This window comes from Cardiocondyla obscurior, linkage group LG09 (assembly GCF_019399895.1).
Source record: "Cardiocondyla obscurior isolate alpha-2009 linkage group LG09, Cobs3.1, whole genome shotgun sequence".
In the NCBI taxonomy this organism is placed as follows: Eukaryota; Metazoa; Arthropoda; class Insecta; order Hymenoptera; family Formicidae; genus Cardiocondyla; species Cardiocondyla obscurior.
Genome location: NC_091872.1, coordinates 3,297,821 through 3,324,082, shown reverse-complemented (window position 1 = coordinate 3,324,082; position 26,262 = coordinate 3,297,821). Strand labels below are relative to the sequence as shown.

At 43.8% G+C, this 26,262-nt stretch overlaps 3 protein-coding genes and 1 non-coding gene across 7 annotated transcripts; 2 read left to right on the top strand and 2 right to left on the bottom strand.

Moving 5' to 3' along the window:
* Positions 1-154: 154 nt before the first annotated feature.
* On the top strand, positions 155-228 carry Trnan-guu (transfer RNA asparagine (anticodon GUU)). The gene has a single exon. It is a non-coding gene; the product is annotated as a tRNA-Asn (tRNA).
* A 420-nt stretch (positions 229-648) lies between these two features.
* On the top strand, positions 649-4,256 carry LOC139105779 (gamma-interferon-inducible lysosomal thiol reductase). Its single transcript, XM_070662072.1, has 4 exons — positions 649-1,101; positions 2,164-2,357; positions 3,004-3,321; positions 3,404-4,256. Exons 1-4 carry the CDS (start codon positions 990-992, stop codon positions 3,491-3,493), a joined length of 714 nt encoding a protein of 237 aa, XP_070518173.1. The 5' UTR covers positions 649-989; the 3' UTR covers positions 3,494-4,256.
* A 3,072-nt stretch (positions 4,257-7,328) lies between these two features.
* On the bottom strand, positions 7,329-12,633 carry LOC139105789 (calmodulin). Its single transcript, XM_070662081.1, has 4 exons — positions 12,286-12,633; positions 8,451-8,625; positions 7,908-8,150; positions 7,329-7,436 (listed from the first exon to the last, which is right to left on the bottom strand). The coding sequence occupies exons 1-4, from the start codon at positions 12,286-12,288 to the stop codon at positions 7,408-7,410; spliced, it is 450 nt and encodes a 149-aa protein (XP_070518182.1). The 5' UTR covers positions 12,289-12,633; the 3' UTR covers positions 7,329-7,407.
* Positions 12,634-19,747: 7,114 nt separating this feature from the next.
* On the bottom strand, positions 19,748-26,211 carry Ttc7 (tetratricopeptide repeat domain 7). 4 transcript variants are annotated; one of them, XM_070662033.1, is made up of 15 exons: positions 25,659-26,211; positions 24,915-25,066; positions 24,657-24,825; positions 24,189-24,275; positions 23,478-23,660; positions 23,287-23,413; positions 22,831-22,967; positions 22,463-22,752; positions 22,203-22,391; positions 21,954-22,132; positions 21,414-21,853; positions 20,985-21,223; positions 20,758-20,862; positions 20,534-20,625; positions 19,748-20,130 (listed from the first exon to the last, which is right to left on the bottom strand). In XM_070662033.1, the coding sequence occupies exons 1-15, from the start codon at positions 25,780-25,782 to the stop codon at positions 19,998-20,000; spliced, it is 2,646 nt and encodes an 881-aa protein (XP_070518134.1). In that variant the 5' UTR covers positions 25,783-26,211; the 3' UTR covers positions 19,748-19,997. The 4 variants fall into 4 exon arrangements, with proteins under 4 accessions (XP_070518134.1, XP_070518135.1, XP_070518137.1 ...); XM_070662034.1 differs by having other exon boundaries at positions 22,463-22,749; positions 25,659-26,210; XM_070662036.1 differs by lacking the exon at positions 25,659-26,211 and adding an exon at positions 25,223-25,429.
* Positions 26,212-26,262: the final 51 nt, after the last annotated feature.

The window sequence follows — 26,262 nt, the reverse complement described above, 5'->3', positions numbered from 1 at the left end:
ATATTTTAGATAAGTTTAGGTAAATTTAATTTCTTCGAAATTCAACATTGCGAAAAAGTGACAATAATTAAATCTGTATATCTGCTTTTTGAAATAAGATAATTTTTTTGTTACGCTGGCCTCATGTAGTGTACGATAGGATATAAAGCAACTCGCCTCCGTGGCGCAATCGGCTAGCGCGTTCGGCTGTTAACCGAAAGGTTGGTGGTTCGAGCCCACCCGGGGGCGTTTTCTTTTTTTCCTTTTTTTGTTATAGCACTAATAATCACACTTTAATATTTAGATAACCTTTCCCGTTAACCGAGATACAGCGATTGAATATCTTTTCAAGTATTATGTAATTAAAATTAGCATTTAAGTGACGTTAATTAAAGTTTTGCGAGATACTAGAATTTCTGTTGTGCACATTTTTTGTGAGATAGTAACGATATCGCGCAAAAACGCAACGCGCATATTTATCGTAATGTAACGCAATTATTTGCATTTATAAATGACTTTTGGATTCGACGAAATTGCCGCGCAAAGTGCGACTGGTTGATGCTATCAAAACTCGCGGCGCTGACCGCCGACTTTAGACCGATGGCCGCCGTGATGCCTTGCGCGCAGTGCGAGGAAGAGCGGGAACGTAAGAAAAAGAAAAGGAAAGGGAAGCAACTGTCCGGTTCAACACGCAGCAGCCGTAAATACCGCAGGGATTCCGATTGCTGTTGACGCGCGCGACACGTGGCGCGGAATCTTTTTTTTTTTTTTTTCGCCCTGGCGTGTCTCGGTGGAATCGATCGGATAGCCCGCCGTGTCACGCGCCGCTATGTCGGCCGTCATCGCCGGCGCAACTCCGCGCTAGAAACGCGTTGCGTCAGCCCGCGCTAACGAGGCCAACATCGTCGTCGCCGCCGCCGCCGTCGTCGTCGTCGCTGTCGCCGTCGCCGTCGCCGTCGCGCGGAGGCGGAGAGTCGTGCGCGCCTCACGCCGCGACAGCAGCCGGGACGATGGGGTTAGGCTTCCGATGGCGCCTCGTGTTCCTCCTACTTCTCGGCCTGCTCCTCTGGCAGACCTCCAAGATCTGGCTCGCGTTCCTACAGGACGGCGCCGCCACAACAGGTATAAAAAAAAAAAAAGAGGAGAGAGACGCGCGTGCTTTCTCTTTCGCGTCATCCCGTCCCTCGCTCATGTACCTGTCGCACGCACGTTTTATCTCGTTTCCACGGTTTTTCATCGTCGACTACGCTCACCGCGTCGATCTCGGCTTCCGCCGGCGGCTGAGTCGGTCTTTCGAGGGGTCCGTCAATCTGAAACAATCGCTGCTCTCGAGAGCCGCACCTTGAAAATCGAGGAATCGATCGCCCACTCGACCCGCGTATATGACTCCGTACTGCAGGTGCATCTTTCTTTTTATTATACCGTCCGATACAACAATATGGTAATAGTTTAATTATAGGTCGATGACGGGCCATTGCGTTTTAGGATTTTTAAGCTGCCTTTTCGCTCGTTACGCAACCTGTTGTTCTCCGTACGTGTCCTTATCTGACGTTTCGAAGTGGCCGTGAAGGAAAAGATGATCCTCGATTTTGTGCTTCAAAGTTTTTTTTTTTTTTTTTTAATCGCCCGCGGTTTGCACACGGCACCCGCCGGGACCATCAGACCGAGAAGGAAATCCTCGCAGCTGTGATGACAATCACGATTCGACGGATGCGAAGTGTGCCTAATTGCGCACGTGAGAAACGTGCATAGGAAAAATCGATGATGACGCGCGGAAAAAGTCCAGCTGGACATATAGATAATTAGCTGAAGACCGTACGTGTCAGTCAACGGAGACGGAAAAAAAAAAAAGCTGAAGTTGTCATTTATCAGCGTCCTCCCCGCAAGATAAGAAATTACTCATACGAACTTGTACGGTTTTGCCGCATTGTAAGTTACGTAAAAGGAACCCGTCGCGGATCTTTTTCCTCCCCTCTCGAGGGGAGAAATTTTTCTGAACGATCACGAGATAATACGACGATAAAACCGAACGGCGGATTTCGAGATAACGATTGTCTCAGATTTTTCAAAACGTGTAATCTCGAAATTGTGCTTCGAAGCATAGGTCGACGGATCCATTTCTTGATGTAATAAATTTTTCTTTTCTCTAAATCCTTTTTTTTCTCTCTCTCTCTACTTCCATAGAACTTCAGGGGGACCAAGCAGTCACGCCGTTTAGTGAAAAAGAAGCACCGCCGCCTGAAAAAGTACACGTGGCTGTTTATTATGAAGCGCTGTGTCCAGACTCGCGCAGTTTCGTTTTGAAACAATTGAGCCCGACGTATCGGAAACTCTCGGCGAATGTGAACATAGAGTTGGTGCCGTACGGTAAAGCGAAGGTAAGCAAATTGCGTGCTAAGTCCGCCGGCATACGACACGATTTTTTTAAGCGTGCGAGCGAGCCACCTCGCTGGCAATTATATCTGACTATACAGCTTGACGTATTACGTGTTGGCTGTACACGCTGCTATATAGTTATTGATAACAAGCTCAGTGCTATTTTTCACTACCTGGTTTATCACTAGCTAGACGATATTACATATAGTATAATAACAGTGGAAAAAAAAATTCTAATGTTACATCAGTAAATTATATATTATTCATCAAAACGCTGTTAATTTATACTACGAATAAACGAGCTACAATTACTACAACGCGATTAGAATATACTTAGCATTTTTTTTTTTTTTTTCTTAATTTTGTTGGGGCTTCCAAAAAATTTCCGAATACAAATGTTAACTCAACGTACAAGATAACTGCGCGAGGCTGGAATTAGTAGCACTTTTATTATCGGAGCACGCAGAGCGTTTTGCTAAGCAGCGAATTGCCAATAAAAAAAATTAACACAAAAAATTGTCTCTCGTGTCCTCAACTTGTTGTAATTTTAAATGAAGCGTAGGAGAAATTGTTAATCGCGAGACAATTCGATCAACGAGTCAAATTAAACGGCGAGCATTTTCTAAAGTTACGGCATTTTATTTCCAGACAATAAAGGTGGACGATGGGTACCAGTTCAGATGTCAGCATGGCCCGATGGAGTGTCAAGCGAACATCGCACACGCTTGCTCCATCGACGTCATTAAGGACCCATCGGTGCAATTGGAATTTGTGGCTTGCATGATAGAGAATAACATTGACCCGGGAATAATGGATACGTGCGCCAAACGTATATCCGTGGACTTGACGTCTATAAAGAAATGCACGAACGCCGAAAGAGGAAAAATACTCTTAGCCAAGTATGGAGATATGACGAACTCCCTCGTGCCGCGAGTATCTTTTATACCGACAATTACTCTCAACGGGGTGAGTATTCGCTTCGTGACGCTAAGTAGATAACATTATTACATGTACGATACGTCGAATTGACTGCGATATATCTTTTCAGAGTTCCGAGCATCAGGTGAGGATACTGAAAAACTTGTTGAAGGAGGTGTGTCTGCAATTTAAAGTTACACCCAAAGAGTGCGTATCGTGAGAGCACGTATTGTTCGCCGCTAGCAAAACATATCTGCGTGATCATCGAATTTTGTTATTATGTTAAACGAGTTTAAAGAAAAAAACATACAAAGAAAAGAAAATATAGTATTTTAAAAAAAAGAAAAAAAGGTTCTTGCTGGTTCTTTCTAACTTCTCAGTAAAACGACTTTCGTATCTACTTGGTAAGTTTGACCATTAATTATTGAAGCGTAATCAGACGAAAATAACGCATTTATCTCTCGCAGAAAATGATGCAGTTATGAAGTTTTGTTCGTAATCACGTATACAAAAGATATTTACGTGCGCAGTTATCTTCTCTCATTTACATGAAATGTACTTAATCGTAGTTTTTTTTTTCTTTTTTTTTTTGTCAGGGAGATAAAATCGCTTGTATTGTAGATAAACACCAGTTTGCTCCCATATAAGTATATAGGAACAATTTATTAACTTAATATCAACACTTTATACAAACTGTGCCGCTTTATTTATGTACGACAAGAAGTGAAGAACGCCTTTGAGATACGGCAGAGAATATACTTACATACACTAGAAACAATTTTCGAATTAGAAGTCTGAGAAATCAAAGAGCGTTAAATCGAATGACTACGTTCAAAGTAATACAAAAAAGAAAAGAGCACTGAGTCTATCTTCGAAATAATCCAATAGAAAAAAAAAAAAAAAAAAAGGGAATCTCCTCGTTTTGCAACGTACAACGTTCTCACTTTGTTCATATAGCGCAACGAACTTGCTCGTTTTAAAAATTGCGATTAGCATAATCGAACGAAAACTCACTTCGTCGATCATCAGTTTTACGTTCGTATATACACACATCGAAATAAATACAACGTTCGATAGAAGCAGGATGTGTCTTGGTACCTCCGCAAATACGGTATAAACGATTTGGTTTTTTTTTTGTTTTTTTTTTTAAGAACAACAACGTGTATTTCAATAACAAAGATCGAGGGGACGCTAAATTAAATATTAGAAGAGCTAACGCTTTCAATATTATTCGGTAAAGATTTGGCATTGCCTCGATGTTAACGTTCACAACAAGAGCTTCCATGCGCCACTCTTTCTCTCTCTCTCTCTCTCTTTTTTTTTTTTTCTATCTATCTATCCTCGGCGCGCGAAAATTCTTTCAATAAATAGATTTTGCGATACGGATATAAAATTACTATTATATTAAATACTGGAATAGAGTCTTTGTAACGTAAGATACTTAATCGCTAGGTATTAGTGTTCGATGAAACGAAGCGGATTTGGAAGCATTTAGATACAGATGCCTGTCGAATACTAACGACCACTTTTACAAAACGAGTGTGTTGTTTGACAATCTTTCTCATTCTTAATAAAGTGTAAGTGTGGAAATATACCTCGGACACTGAATAACCACAGCTTTACAAATAGATCCAAATGTGTGCTTCTCTTTTTCTCTCCCCCTATTTTCTTTTCGGGTGTTTAATGGGGAGCGAGAATTTCCTAATTACAATTAATACCGTACTTTCTTGTAACCTATATCTATTCTTCTCAAAAAGTTTTTCGAGGGTAGCGAGAAAAGTCAGAGATATGTAAAGTGGATCCTGTTCACAGATACACAATGAAATATTCTCATAGCAAAGTATCTAGATGCCATCGAACACAAAAAGAGATGGTTGCTGAAACGAGAGGTCAATTAGTAATGAAGGAAACGAATCGAGTAGCTGTGACCTAAAAATGAGGATATACATTTATTTTGTCTTTTTTTTACTTTTTTTTTTTTTTTAAACTTTTTTTATCTTTTTTGTTTAATGATCAATGCGATCTAGGTCACCAGAAATACAAGTACTTCTCATTTTGTTCACTTCAATATTAAATAATAAAGGACTGTGGAGGAATTTTTTTTTATCTCTTTCATCATTTTTTTTTTTTTTCTTAATTTCTCTTCGTAAATTATTTTATATATATATTACATATATATTATGACTGAACCACCGACACGCATGATGTTTACGCTGTACGGCATTTATGTTCTTTGCTCTCGAGTTCTTAAGTAACATTATATTGTACGGATCGCACAAAAATCACACCAGTTTCTCCGATCTGGTTGGGCTCTGTTTTTACGAGACTGGCACGCACCCCTGGGCGAAGAAAAGTAATGCACCGATCTCACTGTGGCCTTTACTTCCTTTAATCCCCCATCCCTATTTTATTTTTTCATTACATGATAGATTTACATATCAACAAAAGTGGTGTCGACGTTTTCTCTTTTGTTCTTCCCTTTTTTGTATCTTTTTTTTCTTTTTTCTTTTTTTTTTTTTTGCGCGCATGTATGTAAGGCTTTCCTTAGAGTGGAAGGCAAGTTTTACAAATAGGAGATTAAAATGGAACTGGAGGCAAAACGCACTTTGTGAATATAATAATATAATAGTGTTTCTCTTTTTTTTTTTTGCTCTGTGTGTATAACTTTTCGTGTGTATAGTTTCTCGCGTAAGTATAGTTCGTAAAACGTACGTGTACGTGTGAGTCCCGTGTGCACGAGCACAAGAGGCTGGATGATGTTGAAAGCGTAAGGAAGAGACTTTTTTTTTAAATCTTTTTTTTACTTTTTTGTCAAATAGGAATGTCGAGACTTCGGATACTGGAGCTTTCTAACAATCACGTCGCGACTCGTAAAGCCATCCGTCCAACAGATTGCATTCCGTCCCGCGAGACGCGATGCGCGCGAAAGCACTAGATCTGAACTCCTCGAAGCTCCTCCTCCGATTCTTTCTTCCTCTACCTTATCTCGCTCTCTTTCTTTCTCTTAATCTTTTTTTTTTTTTTTTTTATTAAATTTTCTCGCTCATTACTTATATAAATTAAGTTATTCGTTTGTGAGGCATCGAGGGGTCCAGCACAGCTTTTGCATGTAAAGTCATCGTCAATAACCCAGAGGCCGAAGCGCATCGTATTTATACTCTCTGTCTCTCTCGCTCTCTTTGTCTGGAAAACAATCGGTCCAGGCCGAATTTTCTCTCACAGAGGCAAACAAACATTTGTACATGTGTATGCATGTTAACGGTAGAGACATCATCATCATCTATTTAGCAGCTACGTATCCTAATGTCATCATTCACTATACACGTATCTCGTTTATTAAAAAAATGAACGAAGGAATTCTCGAGATGAATCTTACTCTCGATTGGCAAATAAACTTTTGCTGCTTTTAATATTATCTTACATCGGATTTATACTTCGTCACTTAACACACACATTTCCTCTCCCTTTGTAAAGAGAAATTACAATTCTTCGACATGCCTTTCTCATGAAAAAACTTCCGGGGAAACGAAGGAGGATAGGAGTGTAGCGAATGGAAGGAGAGATGGTGCCGAAGGATGCGAAAAGAGGAAAGGGAAGAGGGCAGTCGAGAAAGAGAGGAAAGTGGAAAATGCACTTTTTTTTTTCTTTGTCGTTGGTGCACATGCGCGCGCAATTGTGTGTCTTTGTGTTATCTCATTTCCAAGTTTTTTTGTTTTATCCCAATGGAAATAAGATTTAGAGTGGAGGTGTTTGTGTGTGTGTATGTGTGTATGTATATATATGTATACTCTTGGAGTGTGTTCCATTCGTATGTGTATGGGTGTAAGGAGTTATTGTGTAATGTATGTATACACGCGTAAATATTTGTGTTTTGAGAGATAATGATTTTAGTGGTATAACTCTTTAATTAAACAATTAATTGCCCTGTATTACTTATCGTTAAACGATGATTTTAACGCGGTATCGGACGTTGACTCTTCGCGCTTTTATAGACATCTTCGTATCCTGATACAAGATTTATCACTTTCTGGTTGATTCTCGTATTATTACATATGTTTTTTTTTCTGTTTCTTGATTTATTTAATACGTCAACACCACTCCGAGTCGCGAGTTCTTCTGTTACACAGGTTGCATTCACTTTGATGTCATCATTGTGACGAATTCTGAAAAAATAAAACGAAAGGAATCTTGTTAGTTACGTGTGCATTTACAGTTACTTCATTAGTAAGTTTATAAAATATGATAATTTCACCAAATTAAAAACGATTAAATGAATAAAATCGTTAAGATAATTTTCATCGTAACGTTTTAAACGTGGGAAATTATAAGCAGATACACGTAAATCAGCTGCGCAACATGCTTTATAATTTTACTGACAAATAGTTGCTTATGTGAGTGAAGAAAAAATTTTATATTCCATAGGAAACTGTGCTTCCTCTTAATGTGACAATTTAAGATAACCGAGACATTTTAATTGTAATTATATATCAATTATACGCGACTAATTAAGTTTTCAATATTATATCATTAAAAATACACGATGTACTAAAAAAAACTTTACACGTGATATTCTGCAGTGGATTTTGTTTTATACGCTAATTAACGCAACAATAAATTCGGCAATGCGATACAACCTTCATAATTAACTTGGCCGTCGCCGTCGATATCGGCCTCCCGTATCATTTCATCTACTTCTTCATCAGTGAGTTTCTCGCCTAGATTTGTCATGACGTGTCTAAGCTCCGCCGCGGATATGAAACCATTTCCATCCTTATCGAACACTCTGAAGGCCTCTCTAATCTCTTCCTCGCTATCCGTGTCCTTCATTTTACGCGCCATCATGGTCAAGAACTCCGGGAAGTCGATTGTGCCGTTACCTAAAATTTTGGAATTTATTTTAAACGATCCCATCGAAACCGTCCAATTTATTTATTTTTTTTTTCTTTTAGTAATAAAGAAAAAAATAAAAAATACTTAAATATTTTGCAGTATAATGAAAGATAACTTGCTACGGATGTATGAACGTGATAATTTCAGTGTGTTAGCGGAAATAAACGATTGCAAATGGAAATAGGGGAGTAGAGCGAAACAATTGATTTCCATGCACGAAATGATTCATAATTTGCGCACGCGAATTACGATTCACACGCGTCGGAAAGTTACGTAAGGACACATACCATCCGCATCCACTTCATTAATCATATCCTGCAGTTCGGCTTCTGTGGGATTTTGACCGAGAGACCGCATGACCGTTCCCAATTCTTTGGTGGTTATAGTACCATCGCCATCCTTATCGAATAGCGAGAACGCCTCCTTAAACTCTGCGATTTGTTCCTCTGTGAGTTGGTCAGCCTTTAAAATCAAGAACAGCACAAAGTTCAGTTGTCACACAGTATTAATATTGCGGCAACGAGTTACATATGTACGAGAGCAAAATATGCAGAGTTATTCTTTCACTCGAATACAAATCTCTTTTCTAAATCCTCATTTTAACCATTTTGCGGACATTCTATTCGACTCCGCCGTGCCGAATTTTTCCTAGAAACGGTAATTCACGTCGCTCGCAAATAGCAAGACAATTTCCCGAGTGTATCATTGAAACGTTTAATTCTTTTTCGAACAGCGCTACGTAAACAAGTTAATTACGTTCCTATTACGCGCGGGGGAGGGGAGGGGGGGAGCCGAGGGGGGGATTATCTCCCAGAAATCTCGGCTGCACGGGTTCCGTAAAACGGCTTCTACCGCGCCAAATAGCGACGGGGCAATGCGGCGTATGATAATACCGGCAAAAATAGCACGATGATGCGTTCATGCGGCTTAATTGCCGGCGCGTAAATAAGAAATTCCCACAGCAGCTTAGTGGATCGCATGAATATTAACGAGGCGGCCGACCGCATAATTCATCGTAAGATTCACCGCGCGTTTACAAAGATGTACCGGCGAACCCAACATCGCGCGCAGTAAAAATAAATTTTGATTCTTTTCCAAAAGTGGGTGCGCGTGTTCAACGCGAGTCTATCGATCTGTCACCGGCGATCCTTCTCGTTTCATTTTAATTTTTCTTTTTTTTTTTTTCCTGCCATACATTAAACGCGAATGACTACTAGCGTTCGTTTGTCGGTTTCCAGATTGGAAAAACGCGCACCCGGAAAATAACGATAACGCTGAGGTCTTTACAAGATGTAACGCGGCGCGAAGCTATTCCTGGCTGTTAATTACAGACAGGTGCTGATTTAGCGCCGTTCGTTCGGCTGCGAAAATCGCAGCAAAGTGGCCACCGACGTTAGTGGATGGATTTTTCGCACGAGCCGAGTCGCGCCGTAAACTGCTTACGTTTATCAGCGAGTTTCGATTACGTCCGCTTTTCTCGGACTATCTTTACACCCGCCGTGTCGTTGGCAAGCCCTCGAGGGCACGACGATATCGCAATTAAATAATTAAATTCGTTGGAAGAAAAAAAAAAAAGAAAAATCGACAAAAAGCTTTGAAAACACAACGCTGCTGTCAATGCGTAACGTTGTAGCGACCTTTAACCCTTAGATCTTAACCTCGACTAGTCGAGCGCGTCGAGACAATTTTAAACTCCTCCGCGAGATCTTCTACCGAAATTCATAACGAAATTAAAGAACATACAAAATTAAGCAAATTTATTTAAATAATAATTTTCTAAATTCATTCATTTCATTGCAAATACATTGTATATTTGCCACCTAATTTTATCGCTCATTGTCGCGAATATTTTCTCGAATTTCTTTCGAGACTTTTTGATCGCGGTATCGACCTGCCCCCGACGGGCGAAATCGTGCCCGGCGCCTCGGACTTGGTTAACCTCACTTTTTTTTTCGAACGCCGGAGCGAAAGGCGGCCGAGAAATATGGCTCCCGCCGGCGAAAGCCGCCCGTTTGCGTCGGCCGGGTTTTCGCGAGAGGAGGGAAGGGTCGCGGGGGCGCGCGGGCAACGGACGAAATGCGAGTCGCGTCGACGACGAGACGAGAGAACCCGTCGCCGGGCGGGGAAAGGCTAGGCGTAACGGGTTACAGCGGGCGCCGTAGGGAACGTAAAAGGAGCGACGGCGAGGGAGCGCGAAAATCAATAGCACGAGCGACGATGTATCGCCGTAACGTTTGATCACCGCCGGAGGCAGAAACGCGGCGCGACATCGCCTCTCGCGACACGTTCGTGGCAAAAAAGAAAGAGAGAGAGAGAGAAAGAGAGAAAGAGAGAGAGAGAGAGAGAGAGAGAGAGAGAGAGAGGGGAAGGGTGCGAGAGAACGGTGTGTTAACCGTCGAAAACGCGCTCGGCACGCACGCGTTGCGAGAAACTTTCCGCGCGGCAGCCGCCCTTAAAGATGAGTATCTTGGTGACCCCGTATGGATTATGCAAAAGGAGCGGCCGTTTCGTGCCCGTTCGCCTGCACCCGGGGGCCTCTCGCTGTTTCGTGCCCCGATAGATATCTATCTCCGCCCGCGATCGAAGGCGATCGCGACGCGCGATAACCGCCAACGTTCGCCGCAGCCCTTCAAAATCTCGCGAGAACGTGGAAGACGCCCGTCATCGATTCGAGAACGTCGCGGGGAGATATCCCGCGGGGGGAGGAGGGAAGGGAGGGGGGAGGGATAGGAGGTTACCATCTCGTAAGAAAATCACGAGGCACGTTCGTACTTTGCGCGGTTTCAGCATCGCGGTATCGCCCTCTTCTTCCTCCCCCGTTTCAGCGTAAAAATATATAAATACATATGCACGGACGTAAAAGCCGTTTCGTCGATAAGTGCAGAAAGTGCAGGTCCGCGGGATCGTGGGAGAGGCAACTTGGCGGCGGCGTTTCGATCTCGAGCGCGAAGGCCGTCGTGTAGTTAGCAGCGCACGGGACGGTCGGATGAGCGAACGAACGAAACGAACGAATGAACGAGCGAACGAGCGAAGAAACGAACGAATGAACGAACGCAGGGACGGACAGACGGACGGACGAGTGGCGGAGAAGAGATAACCGTCGCGCAGAGCTCGTCGATTATCTCGACGAGTCCAAGAGGGCACGCGATTGCAATAGCGGTGCGTAACGTTAGGCCGGACAAACGCGGCGAGCGAAATTAGCCGCTCCGGAACGAAACCGTTGCCCACCTGTCTCGTTCCCGTAACGTACGGCCGGCCGAGCGCCGGTCGTAAACGCGAGAATTTCGAGGCGGACACGTCGCCGACGATCGGCAAGCGAGCGAGGATCCTCGAAGTATAGAAATATCCGCATTCTTCGCGGCACGGGGCTCTGATCGCTGGGCGAACAAAACGCGAGATGGGAAAAAAGGCATTTTTCGACGGTCCCTATCCCCTTTCTTCCTCGATCGGCCCTCGTCGCGTATGCTTCCGTCTCTCTTTCTCTCGTACGCTTTTACGGTTTATCGATCGGACCCCGTTACTTCCGTTCGCGCGAATGCACATTTTCTTCTTCATTGTCGCGGAAGCTTAGCGAGGAGCACGGAGAAATACAGACGGCCATGCCGGATCGATAATCGCGGGGAGTTCAGGGCAGTCTCCGGGGCGGTATGAGCGAAGTACGCTTCGACCGACGAGGCTGACAATAAACGCTCGACGAAGAGAGGGAGAAGGATGTATAGATAGCGAGAAAACTGAGTGTGAGAGTAAGAGAGACAGAGAGAGATAGAGAAAGAGAAAGAACGAGGCTGCCGCCGATCCTTCCAGAAAAGGAAATCCGTCCTGCCGGCGGATGCGTACGCGAAAAATGGAAGAGGGCGAGTTCAAACGCGTAATCTTTCGCGGCCGATAAATTGCGCATTTCCTTGCGGCTTTTACGCTCGCCGCACGTGCGTTCGGCGACGCGTCAATGTGGCGAAATCGAGTACCCCGGAGATACGCCGATCGCGACGACTAAGTTCACGATCCGGAGCTAGCGCGGAGAGCAAACGCAAAAGACTTAGACACGTAACGTCACGCGTGGCTGTTAATGCCTCCCGTCGAACCTAGGTAGAGCCGCGGCACAAACGCGTTTGATGTACTTACCATTGTGGCTCCTTCTTTATTTTTTTACGTCCCGGTCACACACGAGAAGGCTCGGCCCGCGTTAACACACGCGTTTACTCCGCACACTAGACAACAAAAGTGTTCTTGATCACAACCTTCGATACGTCGGTAGGTCGGTCGGTCGGTTGGCTGACTGGTCGGTCGGGTCGATCGATCGGTCGCCCGTTTCGTCCCCTCGTTCGTGATGTGGAAACGACTCGCCTATTCGGGTCGAGAAGAAATATAACTTCCTTAACGTACACGAGCGCGGACTGCAGGCACGCAGTAACAGACAACACCAAGTCCGGCGAGAAACGCACTCGGGACAGCAATGGAGTCCACCGTGTCTTTCTCGGTCTGCGAGGCTCTCTGGTGAGCCGCCGCTGGTCTGGCTAGCCTGAATATCACTACGCCGTCCCCTTACGGGCTGCACGTCGGCCAATCGACGCGCGCCTTTGCGCTCACGGGGCGCGGGGACTTGGTGCGCGCGGCGGCCGCCTACGCGGCCGCGAGCTAGACCGCCGCGCGGCGCGGCTTCCCTTGTTGCCGAAAGGTGCGGAGAAAAAAAAGGAAAAAAAAAAAAAAAGGCCCGTGGCGGTTTTTAATCGCTCGCGGAGCAGTGCCAGAGCTTACGGGGGAAGCGAGATAGCGGCCGAGATGTGCCGCGAGGCGAGGGCGAGATGCGCCGTGCCGCGTCCGCGCGAACGACGTGCTTCGCGGCCCGCGGGCCGGCACGACGTACCCGCCGACCGCCCCGTATAACAAATCCGTTTTACACGGCGGGGTGGGTGCGGTCGTGTTTACAGGACGAGTCCGGGCGAACTAACCGGGCCTGTGATTGGCCGGCGCGCACCTGCAATGCGTCAGGCAGCCGCGCGGACTGTGCCGTGTCGCGCCGGCTACCGGGTCAAAGCCAGGCTTCCCTGCCTGTGCGCGAGAAGAGCCGCTCCCGCGGCGAATGCGACGGACGCGTTTTTCGGCCGTTTTCCCGATCGGTCTCTTTCTCTCTTGCACTCGCGCCTACCTCACGTCCCTTTGCCGTCCCTTTGCTCCGTCGGTTTTCCCTAACTCCCTTCTTTCCGCGATGTTCCCTCTATCTATCTCTTCGCGTTCTCTCACCGCCCCTGATCGGCTCTCCCGAATCCCGCGCTGCCGATCTGCCCGTCTATCTTCTTTCTCCCTGCGTTCCTGAATCGCGAAGCCTCCTTTCGTCCCTCAATCACCCTCTCCGACGATTATTGCGCCGATCGCCGTTGCTTTCCATCGTCCTCGCTATCGACCTCGCCCCGGTGGCAATCGACTTTATTCGTTTTTCCGTTACAAAGTGACGCTCCGCGGAGCGACGGCTGTTGCAAAATCGGCGCGGCAAGAGCAGACTTTTTCGGCATTTATCGCTGAATATTTTCTTTATAGAGTTTACGCTCAACACAGACAGATCCATCGTCTCTACGTAGCATCTCATTTTTATCGATTGATCTTTTCTTTTCTTTTTTCTTTTTTTTTTTTTTTTTTTTTAATAAACAGAGAACCTTTTAGTGTGGAAAGTACGCCGAGGAAGAAACCTGTCGCTCTCGGACGACGACACAAATTGGATCTGTTCGGGACAAGACGGAGGAACGGGAGGGAAAGAGAGATTACTATATTTTTATCAAGTTTTTCGATCTCTCTCCCCTTCTCCCTCCCCCCCCGTTCTCTCCCTTTGCCTTCTGTTCTTCCTTGGGGTATTGATTTTGATCAATTTCGCGTTATTCTAGGCGCGAACGCTTCTAACCCCGGGTTCCCACTTTCTCGAGTAATTTACAGACGGGCATAAAATGTGAAAATTTATCGTACCCGGCTGTGCCGTCGTCGTCATCGTAGTCGCATCGCCCTTGTCCTGCGCACCCCTTTCCCAAACTCCTTTCGCCTTTCTCCTATTTTGCCTTTCCTTCCCCGCCTTTGTCTTTCTCCCTTCATATCTCACCCTTTCTCTCTCTCTCTCTCTGACTTTAACTTGCCGGTCGCTTTCGCAGTGTCCGTTTCGCTCCCTCTTCACCTTCGGGCCGTCATGTTTTACCTATATACTATTTCCACTTTCCTGGTATGTGTGTCAGTGCGGCAATTTGACAGCGGTGTCAGATAACGTGTAATCGCGCGACGGATTGGAATGATTACATCCTGAGAGCTCGGAACGATAAATGACTGTTTATTGATAAAATAACATTGTGTCTGATTATTTCCCGTGCAGATATCTATCTAAAAAAGATAAAAAAAAAATAAAAAACACGCGAGAAGGCTTTCTGCGATATATATATATATATATATATATCTCTCTTTCTCTCTCCTTCGCACTTTCATCTTCCTTTCCTGTCTCTTTCCCTTTGACCGTCCCTCTCCTACCTTTCTCAATTTCGCTCCGTTTCTCATTTGCTCCCGTTGCTTGCACGTATTCGTCGCCGCGTGCTCCACTTCGTATCGCACGTATAGATTATATGTATGTTCCCCCAAAGTTCTGCATTGCGTTCTCGTACGTCGTGACGAGGAACACGCGCGCTGATAAGGCTCCGGCTTTGAAGAATCGAGAGAGATTATCGCTCCGTATCCGTTGATTAATTGTATTATATCAAAGCGAGGGTATTTTCTACGCCGGTCGCCAACGTAAGCGCCGATCCCCGCTGGGATCCGGCTTTTCGCAGGCGAAACTTAAAGCCACCAACCGGCGCCTACCGCCGTAAATTCGGCGTAGGGATTATTTTAGCGCGTCCGCGTCGCCGACAAAGAGATATCGCGCCGCGATTTGAGACTAGGTCTACATTTATGCTAGATCTACCGAATCGCCCTATCGACGTCGGCGTCCGTCGTCAAAGGGACAACTCTCTCTCTCTCTCTCTCCTCTCCCGTCTCGCCCCGCTGCGCTTTATTGCCATCAGCTTACGAATTATTCTACAAGTTACATAAATACATGAAGCCGTTTTATATACACTTGTTTACTTTTCCGGCTCGCTCATTTATTTCGTCGAACCTCCACTTCCGCGCTCGATTACCCGTGGGCCCGAACTCACGCGCTAGCACGTAAGAAGTCGTTTCGCTATATTGAAATGTATCGACGCAATCTATAGCCAGTATATATTCATGAGGATCTTACGATTTACAAGAAATTAATCTTAGAAATGAGGGGGATTTTTCTTTCTTTTTTTTTTTTTTTTGCGCTGGCTCCTCCCGAAGCGAGCCTAAAGTCTTTACGAGGACGGGGTGTTACAAAGATGGCCTACGCAATTCGCCTGGCGCGGTGAATAATTCAGCGCGCCTCTTCAGGGAAGCCGGCCGGCTGCACGCGCGGTCGCCAACATGTTTTTCCCCAGCTAGAAATCGGCAATCGTACAGATACTCGAGCAGCTGCGAGGCAAAGAGGAAGAAACGCGTCACGATTGCTAGAAGCCGGTCTCTGAGAAACCGTCGTCGTAAAAAGGCAAAAAAAAAAAAAAAAAAGAAAAGAAAAAGGAAGTAGAGAGAAAGAGAGAGAATTACAGACGACAGGTGCGAGAACACGATGAACGGGTCACGGCGTGGTCTCGCCGTTACGTTCAAAACGTTTCTATATTCAGGATAACGCTAACGACACTATATTCAGAAAGACGGCAATCGCACGATCGCGACGCTCCTAATTTTTCCGATACGAGGACGGGAAATTGCCGCAATTTCGACGGGAATTTGATTCTCCTTCGACGTCCCTCTCCTCGGCATTGCGCCGAATTCTCTCTTTCTCTCACGCCGGTATCTAACAACGAGATTGTTTTCGCCCGGAGATTTCGGCATCGAAGAGAGCTTCGATCTCTCTCGCGTAGAAAACTCGGAGCGCGGGATGATAACGTGCAGGGCATAAGGGAGAAACTAACGGGCGGCGACCTGACGTTCTCAACAGGGAGAGTAGGCGGACAAAACGTTCGTCGAGTGGAATACCGAACTTCTTTTCTCGCAAAAGCGTGTAGCGCGCGGCGCATATCGATCGTCAAGGCGCGCTCCGGTCAGGAACACGGCGACGCGATGGGCCAGGAACACCTCGCCTATCCGCACCAGTCGGATGTGTGGGTGTGTGTACGTGTTTCGTCCGATGAATTGTTAACCGCTCCGCCGTTGTGACCGTGACCGATATATCCCGGAGACGCGCGCTCGGCGGCAAACGCGCACGCCGACGCGCGTTGTCGATAAGGCTAATTAGAGCGGCCGGCGGAGCGGCGCGGTAGCGTAGAAGCGGGCGACATTGTAGAAAAAATAAAGAAAAATAAAAAAAAAATAATAAAAAAAAAAAAAAGATTAATATTTCTCGTTGTCGGACTCCCCGGGTGAGGAACCGAGGGGCCGGCGACGCCATTTCCGCTGCAAAGGGGCGAAAAAGAAGGCTCGGTTGACGAGGAAAGGTTGAAATCGCGAAACGGGAGGGAGGAAATAGAAGAAAGCCGGTCGATCGCATTTTTCACGCGTGACCGTGCCCGGCCCTATGCGTATGCGTAATGCGCTAACGAGCGGTGGAATATTGTATTACGCGCCTCGTTGTACGCCGGGGGTGTGTGCGACGTGTACATTAATATGTGCGACACACGTAAGCGAGGAGAAGAGAGCGAACGGGTTTCGCGGAAACGCCTGGCGTGTCGCGCGGCAAAAATCGATGCGGCGCCGAGCCGAATCGAGCCCGCGGGTTGCGTTACGCCGGCTCTGCTCGCTCGCCGGCGACGAACGAGCATCGTCAAAGGCTAACGTCATTGACGCAGTTACCCTCCGGAGGGCCGGGCTCTCGCGCGGAAGAGCGACTCTTGGATAAAGTCTCGCCGCGCGACGGGGACGCGGCACCGCGTGGCGCGTCGCGTCGCGTCGCGTCGCGTCGCCGTGCTTCGAGCCTGCGCACGCTAGGACGCGCAATGCGACACGCGATAGAACGGGACGGCGAAACGGTACGACCGCGGTAATCTCGTTATAGGACAGGAGGGTGGAAGGGCAAGGAGCCAGAGGGGCAAAGAGAAAGAGAGAGAAAGAGAAAGAGAGAGAAGGCCAGAGAGTGCGCGAGCGAGAAAACGGAGGCGTCGAGAGTCGGGGACGCGCACGGTACCGGGGTGGGTTTTCTCAGGGTGGATGGGTGGCTAAGCAGGCAGGCAGGCAAGCAGGCGAGCAGGGCAGGTGGAGGTCGGGAATTTAATAGGAGAGCCGCAGTAAAGAATGTTAATTTTACCGTAATGGCATCGGTCTCTCGCACGGTCACGCTATCGCCCGTTAAAAATTGATATTCCTCGCGTCCTTGCGCGGAAGAGCGAGGGCAACGACGAACGTGCGGAAAGGGGGAACAGAGAGAACGAAGGCGGACGGCTACGGATCGCCGGACGAGAACGGAGAGAGAAAATGGAATTCCGTTTGTTGCGCAATATATCCCAATATCCAGGCGCGATAAGGACGAAAATAGAGGAAGAAAGAGATAGAAAAAAAAGAGAGAGAGAGAGAGAGCAGGCGAGAAAAGGCAGGAGTAATTTCTGCGCTATATTCGTGTCGCTCGGCGATAAAGGACCTTTCTCGCGCGGCGCCGAATATCCAATCACGGACGGTGCGTCGAAATTTCAAATTGCTTCGATTCCCCGATTAAAAGCGACGCTCAATCAGGCGGTACGCGAACAATATGCCGAATGCGAACGAAAGAAGGTGAAACGGATGGTAGACGCGCGGGTGTGTAATAAAAATCGAGGAAGCACACGTTACACGTAGGCACGAGCGCGTAAGACTATAGACGCTGCGTGTTCGTAATATTTTTTTATTTAAAGAATACTCGTAATGTGGGTTGGAGGAAGAAGGCGGCGGAATGAATATAGCTTTAAACGCGTATAAATGCAGGGTGTTAGCACCTGAATACAAAGTCGCGTCTCGCAGCCGCACCGAGGGTGACGTGTTTCATGTATCGCCGCGTTACGTTATTTAAACCCACCCTCGCCTTCCGCGTTCTGTGCGTAATTTGAATTCGCGCCCTTCGACAGGGCCGTTATCGCTTCCCCGTCCTTCCCGTCCCGGTCGCCCTTATTGCACGGGGTCGCGCTAAGCTCCTAACTAGTCACCTCGAAGTTACGGATTACCCTTCGATGCAATAATTAATGTACGTTATGGCGCGGTGGTTATACGTCTGCCCACGCCCCCGGTGGGACTTGACTCTCCGATAATAAACGGACTCGAGAGCGATGAGAAAGATCGTGGGGTGAAGAGAGACACTCCGATATTCCGGGGGAATCTCATTAAGGACGGTTTTCCTCGGGCTCGCGCGCACGGCTTCGTCCGTTCGTTTCCGCGGGTTTATTATCAGCTGGGAAAATTGCCGTATCTCTTAATGACTTCCCGGCTGATGTAATTTGAAATGAGAGAAGGAAACGCGAGAGCGGCCCGTGTGCCCGTGCCTCTGCATACGCGTCAATACGCGCCGACCCTCCCGGCGCGAAAGCGATCCGCAAGGCGTTTTCCTCGAGCTCCCCGTGCGAAACCAGGCCATGCATGTATAACATTATTATATCGATTACACAAAAGAAAATAGCTACCTCTTAACGATAACGCGACTGTCATTCGTGTGTTCTATATACAACCGTTTTATTACGCGTCGCGCGTGCAAACGTATACATATGTATTCGATCGAAGTGGAGGGAAAAACGGAGAGAGGCGTCGCCTGTCGGAGGTAGAAAAGGAGAGGAGACTAGAGAGGAAAAAAAAAAAGAAGAAAAAAAAAGGGAGTAGATAGACAGGGGAAACGAAGATCGACCGTCGCGCACAACTCCGATAAAATCTCTCGCCCTTTCATCGATTTCTATAAAAATAAATTACTACATTTTTAGAGAGGCATTACATCAGACTTCTCCGATCCGAACCGTCCGCCCATCCGTCCGCACGTCCGCTCTCGCACACTTATACCTACGTATCCTTATACGTACCTACGATTTCGCGTATACGTGCAATACGTGCTTGCGCATCGCGCGCAAATTGGGCCATCACGTATGCGCACTGCCGCATTCGCGTAAATTGCGCGAGAAACGGAGTTGCCCGAAAACGGCGAACGTCGCGACAATTTTGCGAGTTGGTTCCATAAAATGATAAAGTAGGTAATCGAAATAATAGCTCTGAATAATAGAAGGCGTGCGCGCCGTCGAGGCAAACACTTTACAAGCGCAAAAACTCCACATATTTCGACGTTTCGCTACTTCGGGGCCTCTACGCGTCGTGTTGCCTGGATAAAAGTACACAAACACAAAACAATAATCGTTATTTGCCATAGGTGTGCTTAAGGCTGCGTTTAAGTATAAGTATTTCAATTCTATTTATAATATTTACACGGCGGGACATGCGACTCCGCTGCAAGAAGCAGAAGTTTAATATAAAATTCTGGAATTACCACCGCGAAAAGATTATTTTGCGAAACATCAGCTGCGTATGCGAGTCTAAGTTCCGCGAAAGTTGCCCGATCAGAACTTTGGAGGTAATACTTTATTTGAATTTATTACATCGATTGTAACTATTATACAATTAAAGTATATCTTCTTCTTCTTTTTTGTTTTTTTTTTCTTTTCTTTTAACAATAAGTTTATACAATAGTACAACATGTCCAGGTACTATTGACGGGAAGGCGAAAAAATGCCCGACGAGGAAATACGAACGTATAGAATAAAAGTAAGTCAAAAAAATAATTTCGTCAAACCTTATTTCCTTAAGAAACCAAATTACTCAAAGGTGACAGGTATCGAAAGAATTGGTAAAATGGGATTTGTCGTTTCGACCTCTAACGCTGTTGCCATACAGTCACTGGCAGCTTCTACCTCGCCTAACGATTCCAACACCATTCCCAAATTGTACCTAAAATATAACACAAGGATACATTTTTTTTATATTATTAAAAACTTTTGACGTTAAGCGATCGCCATAATTTTGCTTCATAAAAACTGTAACGTAATTAACGTAACAGTCATCTAAGAACTAAGAATAGAAGATAAGCTTAAATGTCGTATCTTAAAAAAACAATACCTGAATTAAGGCCGATAATGGATTAAGTACTAATATTAAAATGGAAAATTGATAAGTTTAAATCTATTTATATCTCAACGGTCAGTTTATGATAACTTTGAAGATAATTGATTACACAATTACTAGAATATCAAATGTAATAGCATCGTTGTGAAATTATAAGATAATAAGCAACTATTAGTCGTAAAGATATTACGATTATATGTTACAATAATCGATATAAGTCGTATCATACCAAGTCTGATGAGAATTTGGATCGATTTTTGCGGCATCCCTCAAGGTTTTCTCAGCCAGTCTCTGACTGCCCAAATAGTGATAAATAAGACCCTGCAAGTAATTGCAATATAGAAATTAGATTTGGACATTTCCATTCAGCATAAATTTATAAAATTATATAAAATATATCTTTAAGTCCATATAAAAATATAACAGAAATTAAATATGCAACGCAATTATTACCAGGTGTTGTAAACTTTTTATGTGTGAAGGATTAATTGAAACAGCATTTTGGTAGCATTGCTTTGCTTCTGTATATTCCAACTTGTACTCATGCAGAAGGCCACGCTATAAAAAGATAATTGTACTTGATTACTAACTTTGTATAACAATTTTTTAATGAATAATTCAATCTGAATATTAGATAAAAATATTCAGTCATAATAGCAAGAAGATTCTAGTTATTATACCGTATACATAATGTGATGACTCAATGGGAAGATATTGGTGGCCTCTTGGAGGGATAGAACGGCGCCGTTCGGTTGGTCCAAGATAAGGAAAACCTCAGTGAGCAGAAGCCATATTTGCAATTGCAGCAGCCATGCTCTCTGCGGGCCTGGTTTCGGTGTAAACGAGCTAATCGATGAGGCAACCTCTGAAAGAGCTTGCTCAACTCTTGACGCGGCCAACGATTGTGCGTGCAGAGAACCTATGTCGGAAATTATTACTCTTCGTGAATTTTTGAAAACTTATTATTAAAAAACCGTGTTTTATATAAAATAAAAAATTCTATTTAATGGAATATTGAAAAATATGATGAATAATTTAATCTGTTTATAAAACATTTATAAAAAGTTGTATTATTCTGTTTAATTTTTAATATGTGACGTATAACTTACTAGAATCCTTATCAGACAGTTCCGATGTGTAAAGCTGAAATACGCTTCTGGTTTCGCTGCGTTTTTCGCTCTGTTGTTCATTACAATTAACATTCGTCTGATCCTCGTAGAGACTTTTCCACAAATGTAGCATGTGACTGATAGTGTATAACGCGTCAACGCCACCAATACTTCGCAATTCAAGATGCGCTTTCACATAAAGGAAATTCAAGTTATCCGGATATTCCTCCAGTACGCTATTTATTACGTGCAATGCTTCAGAATACTGTTTATGTGCTGACAGAAGTAATGCGAATAAATGCAACGATGGAATGTGTTCTGCTCGTAGATTCAGCGCAATTTTCACGTGAACAATGGCATCATTTATTTGCCTGTTTATCGCATATTCGTGAGCCAAATAATATTCGGCTAAATGATCGTTGGGATCGCATTGTTGTGCCCTATTAAAAAAAGCAAACATAATCTTCTATTAATTAAATAAAACAAAATCAATGAGAACTTTTTAATCAATGTGTATTGAGCTATGTTAAATATACATACTTTTGAAAACAATCCAATGCAGTGTTAGTGTGAAACACTTTATCCTGTTTCACGATCGTATTTGTGGAGAGCATACTGTGACCAATTCCAATGTACAAATGACACCTAGACTGCATTCCTTGTGGACTTGCCATCTCTCGTTGCAGAGCTTTTTTACTCCATTCGATACCTTCCTTTATCTAATCAACGTCATCAGTATGAAAAAATTTCTTAAATTTAAGTAAAATAAAAATAAAGAAAATTATTTACCATATTCAACTGCTCGTAACACAGCCTTGCAGCTAACAGACAAGGCATTACTTTTTGAGGTGATAGTCTAGCCACCACTTTCAAAACTCTATATGCGTGCATATATCTTCCCATGCTTATTAAACATAGCGCGTACTGTGTCCATATGTGCACCTCTTCATGAGAAAATTTCATTGCTCTTTCAAAGGACTGTCATAAAATATGAAATTAATAAACGATAAACAATACAATAATATTTATTTAAAAAAACGAAAATTAACCTCATGTAAAAGTTCCACTTGACTCCATCTGACGACAACAACTGTGAGTAAGTCATAGATAGCAGTGGCATTTTCAAACGCATGTATCCTGGCTTCCTTGAATTCAGGACTTTGGCTAAGAACAGCGTCCCTCACCGCCATCGCCTCGCTGATCAACAGCAACAGAATCGTTTCCTCATATTCGTTCCTGGGAATGAACATATTCGGTCCCGCGTATTTCTTTGGTTTCCATGGCGAATCTGAAGGGTTGGCGCCCGAGTAGTGATTCGCTCGTCTATTACTCACGGCTGCTGTGACATCAAATTAATAAATGTTTCTTTTTAAGGAAAGGAATTTTTTTTCTCCATATATGTGTAGAATTATCATACCCATTGTGTCGGTTTGTCCCTCCGGTGGCTTGTAATCGGCACCGCTTATACCACGTAGCAACACTTCCGCCAACTGTCTGGTCAGCGTTACCCGCAGACTCTGAGTAGTCGTAGATTCAACAGCAGATAAAATTTCCCTGTTAAAAACAGATTAAACTATTCATAAAAAAACAATTATATGTTATATATTTTATACAAATATTTTTCTTAAAATTTAGAAAAGTATTTTTAATACACAATTATAAATTATAAATTTTTTAATGTACTAGAACAAACGCGGGATTCGAACCCGAGTCCCTCCCGCGCTCCTCCAAACATAAAAATTTTTTTTTTTTTTTACAACTTTATCTATCTTTGGGTGACAATTAAAAAGCTAATTTATGCGTAACGCACTAACTTTTTAAGATAGGATTAAACAGAAACTAAAATTATATAGACTGCATAATTAATTTGTACCTATAACGATTAACAGCGGCTTGTATGGTGCCAGTCTGAATGTACAATATCGGTGCTCTTTGCAGCGCGGTTTCTAAAATGGGACCAATATGCTTTGTGGAAACTGGGGTTGGTGTAGAATACATACCTAAAAATAAAGAAATTTTAAAGAATCTAATCTTTATTTATTAGATTAAACATCTGTCAATTACCTGTATTATTCGTGTTTATAGTGGAAATACCATTTTGTTGTTGCATAGCAATTTTGTCTTGCTCCTGCAAATACACCAGCGTCAAATCGCCAGAAATCTCGTAACACTTGATTATTTGCTCTTGCCATTCTGCGATCTTGTACTTCGATTTAGAGTTGGGTGGTAGCCTTTCCAGACAGAGACCTAGTATAAATAATAATTTACAATACTATCGAATCGGGAAACACCAAGACATTTTCGTAAATACAGAAAAGAATAAATACACAAAATAAAATAAAAATTTATAATCTTAGTGACCAAAATTATGTGACAAAATACTTTACTAAACTTGTTATAGCTTCATTTCTTGTGAATAATAAGAATCTCCATATTGTGCTTGCCCCAAATTTATCGCAACTAAATCTAATTTGTAGTAGTTTAATCGTAGTCTAAGTTCTTTGGTAGAAACAAATAAATAAAACTAAATATTCAAACAAGCAAAAGCATAAAACTATTTTGCTTTAAAAAAAATTTTTTTTTAATTCTAAGTCTACAAATAAAATAACATGCTATAATATATACTCTTAAAATTTATAAAAGCATTTACAAGCAAGCTTTATGTTATGATAAAGTAAATATTATTATAAAGTGTGGAAAACATATTAAATGTGCATTAATAAATAAATTTCTAAATACTGATGCAAGCTAAACGAAGCAAATAAGCATACAAACCTTTGATCGCATACGATTCTGCTATAATGCGCAGTCTTCGGCAGGATAAATGTTTGTCAGTGTCTAAAGTAAACGATCTTTCTTTCTCTAAATCATACACAAGCCATGGTAATAAATAAATATACTGGATAATATAAAATTTATGAATTATACATTACGAAAATAAATGTGTTTAATTAACGCATTACTGAGATTAGTGCATGAACACTCTAACGGAAAGATAATATATGCAATAGAACTGTCAAAGTACAGTTTCGAATTATGCTATTGTTACAAAATGCCTATGCTCAATGCAAATCTTGCACATAATATATATGTAACTATATAACTATCGAACAAAAAAACTACTGTTAAGAGAAAAAACACAGAAAACTATAAAGCAAGCTTGTTATGTGTACCTTTCCAAAAATATTGCACTAAAATGTACTACCATCATCAAGAAGAAAGAAATACTTTTGAATTGCGAACCTTTAATTGCATACGATTCTGCTATAATACGTAAACTTCGACAAGGTAATTGCTTTTCTGTGAGTGTGTCTAGTTCGGCTTGTTGATAGTGATGAAGTGCATCCTCATACATTCCCATTGCATAGTGAAGCTTTCCAAGTAGCAGATGAGCATCCAGTACCACTAATGCCTGAAAAATAATTTTTTATCAGAAATATATTACGTTATGTTAGATTTTTTTCCGTCAGTATTTTTTTTTTTTTTTTTTTATTACAATACCTGCTTATCCTTTTCATTAGCAGCTAATAATAAGTATTTCCGCGTTTCCACCAGTCCATTTCGCGCCTTGGCAATATTAGCGTCTACTGGTGGAGTTTGCTCCAAAAAACTTTCTAGCCTTGCCTCCCCGCTTAAGAAATTCGACAGGCATTCTGTTATGAAAAAATAACATCGTTGTAAGATTCTCCAAGATATAAATGCAACCTGCAGGTTTAAATATTCAATAAAAAATAATTCATTTAAATATTGAACTTAAAAAATTTTGCGAAGCATTAACCAATATATTGCGTTATGTTAGTATATCTTACATAAACATAATTGTTGTTTTTCTTTCTTTTTTTTTCCTTTTTTTGTACTACATCACGCGTGGAGCGCAGTTGCAGAAATTTAAAAAAGAAATGACGTAAATGATAGCGCAGAACATTAGGAGTAATTATAACATAATTAAATGAAATGATCGTGACATTTCGTTCACGCGAACTCCGCGGGTATCCTTGATCTTTACGTGACGTGACGTTTCCTTTTTTTTTTTTTTTTTTGTTTTTTTTCCCTCCGCCTATCTGTCTGGTTCTTTCCCCGTCTCCCGCGCGGAAAGAACTAGCAGGAAACGGTGAGACATGTCAACGCGGGGGATACGTGGGTGAAACGTGAAGCGGCCGCGATCAGATAACGGAAAGAACAGACGGTCGGCGGAGAGCGGAAAGGGAAAACCGGGCAGAAGCGGTAAGAACGGGAGACATTTACCGTTGCTGGGGTACTGCGCTTTTAGGTGTTCCGCGAGCTGTATAACCTTCTGCCAGTTGCCATCCTCGCGATTTCGATCGATCTCGGACTCGATGCGTAGGGTATGGCCTTTCTTGCTCGTCATCACGGATCAGGGTAAGTCGGCCTGAGTCACCTGGCGGTCCAGATCTCAATCGGTACCGGAGCCGGGCACCAGCAGCAGTAGCAGCGGCGGCGGCAGCAACGTGAACGCGGAGACGTATCGATCATCAGCGGCACTTTCTCGCGCGGAAACAACGCGGCCAGTCATGGCAGAGCCCCAGAGGGGATCCCGTCCTGTTCTTAACGGTGATCCGACGTACGTACGACCGCCCGCGGACACGTGCGCGTGACAAACTGTCAGAAACGTCACTCCGACACCTTACGGTCCGTACCCCCGAGTCCCCCGACGGCCCCGACCACTTGCGACATTCGCGACCCGATCCGAAGATGGGTTTGCATGGCCGCATGAAGCTCATGGACTCCGATCCAACAGCCAATCAACACTCGCCTCTACGACGTTTATCCATCTTTGAACTGGCTACACGCATGTATGTATATACATATACATATATATATAAATTAC

Excerpts from the sequence above, each read along its gene's own strand:
- LOC139105779 (XM_070662072.1), top strand. The coding sequence starts at position 990 with ATGGGGTTAGGCTTCCGATGGCGCCTCGTGTTCCTCCTACTTCTCGGC. Across the intron at positions 2,358-3,003 it reads TGCCGTACGGTAAAGCGAAG|ACAATAAAGGTGGACGATGG; the intron begins GTAAGCAAATTG and ends TTTTATTTCCAG. Across the intron at positions 3,322-3,403 it reads CGACAATTACTCTCAACGGG|AGTTCCGAGCATCAGGTGAG; the intron begins GTGAGTATTCGC and ends ATATCTTTTCAG.
- LOC139105789 (XM_070662081.1), bottom strand. Across the intron at positions 8,151-8,450 it reads TAATGAAGTGGATGCGGATG|GTAACGGCACAATCGACTTC; the intron begins GTATGTGTCCTT and ends CCAAAATTTTAG. Across the intron at positions 7,437-7,907 it reads CGGCCAAGTTAATTATGAAG|AATTCGTCACAATGATGACA; the intron begins GTTGTATCGCAT and ends TTATTTTTTCAG.
- Ttc7 (XM_070662033.1), bottom strand. The coding sequence starts at position 25,782 with ATGACGAGCAAGAAAGGCCATACCCTACGCATCGAGTCCGAGATCGAT. Across the intron at positions 24,826-24,914 it reads CTAATGAAAAGGATAAGCAG|GCATTAGTGGTACTGGATGC; the intron begins GTATTGTAATAA and ends ATTATTTTTCAG. Across the intron at positions 22,133-22,202 it reads GTTACGAGCAGTTGAATATG|ATAAAGGAAGGTATCGAATG; the intron begins GTAAATAATTTT and ends GACGTTGATTAG.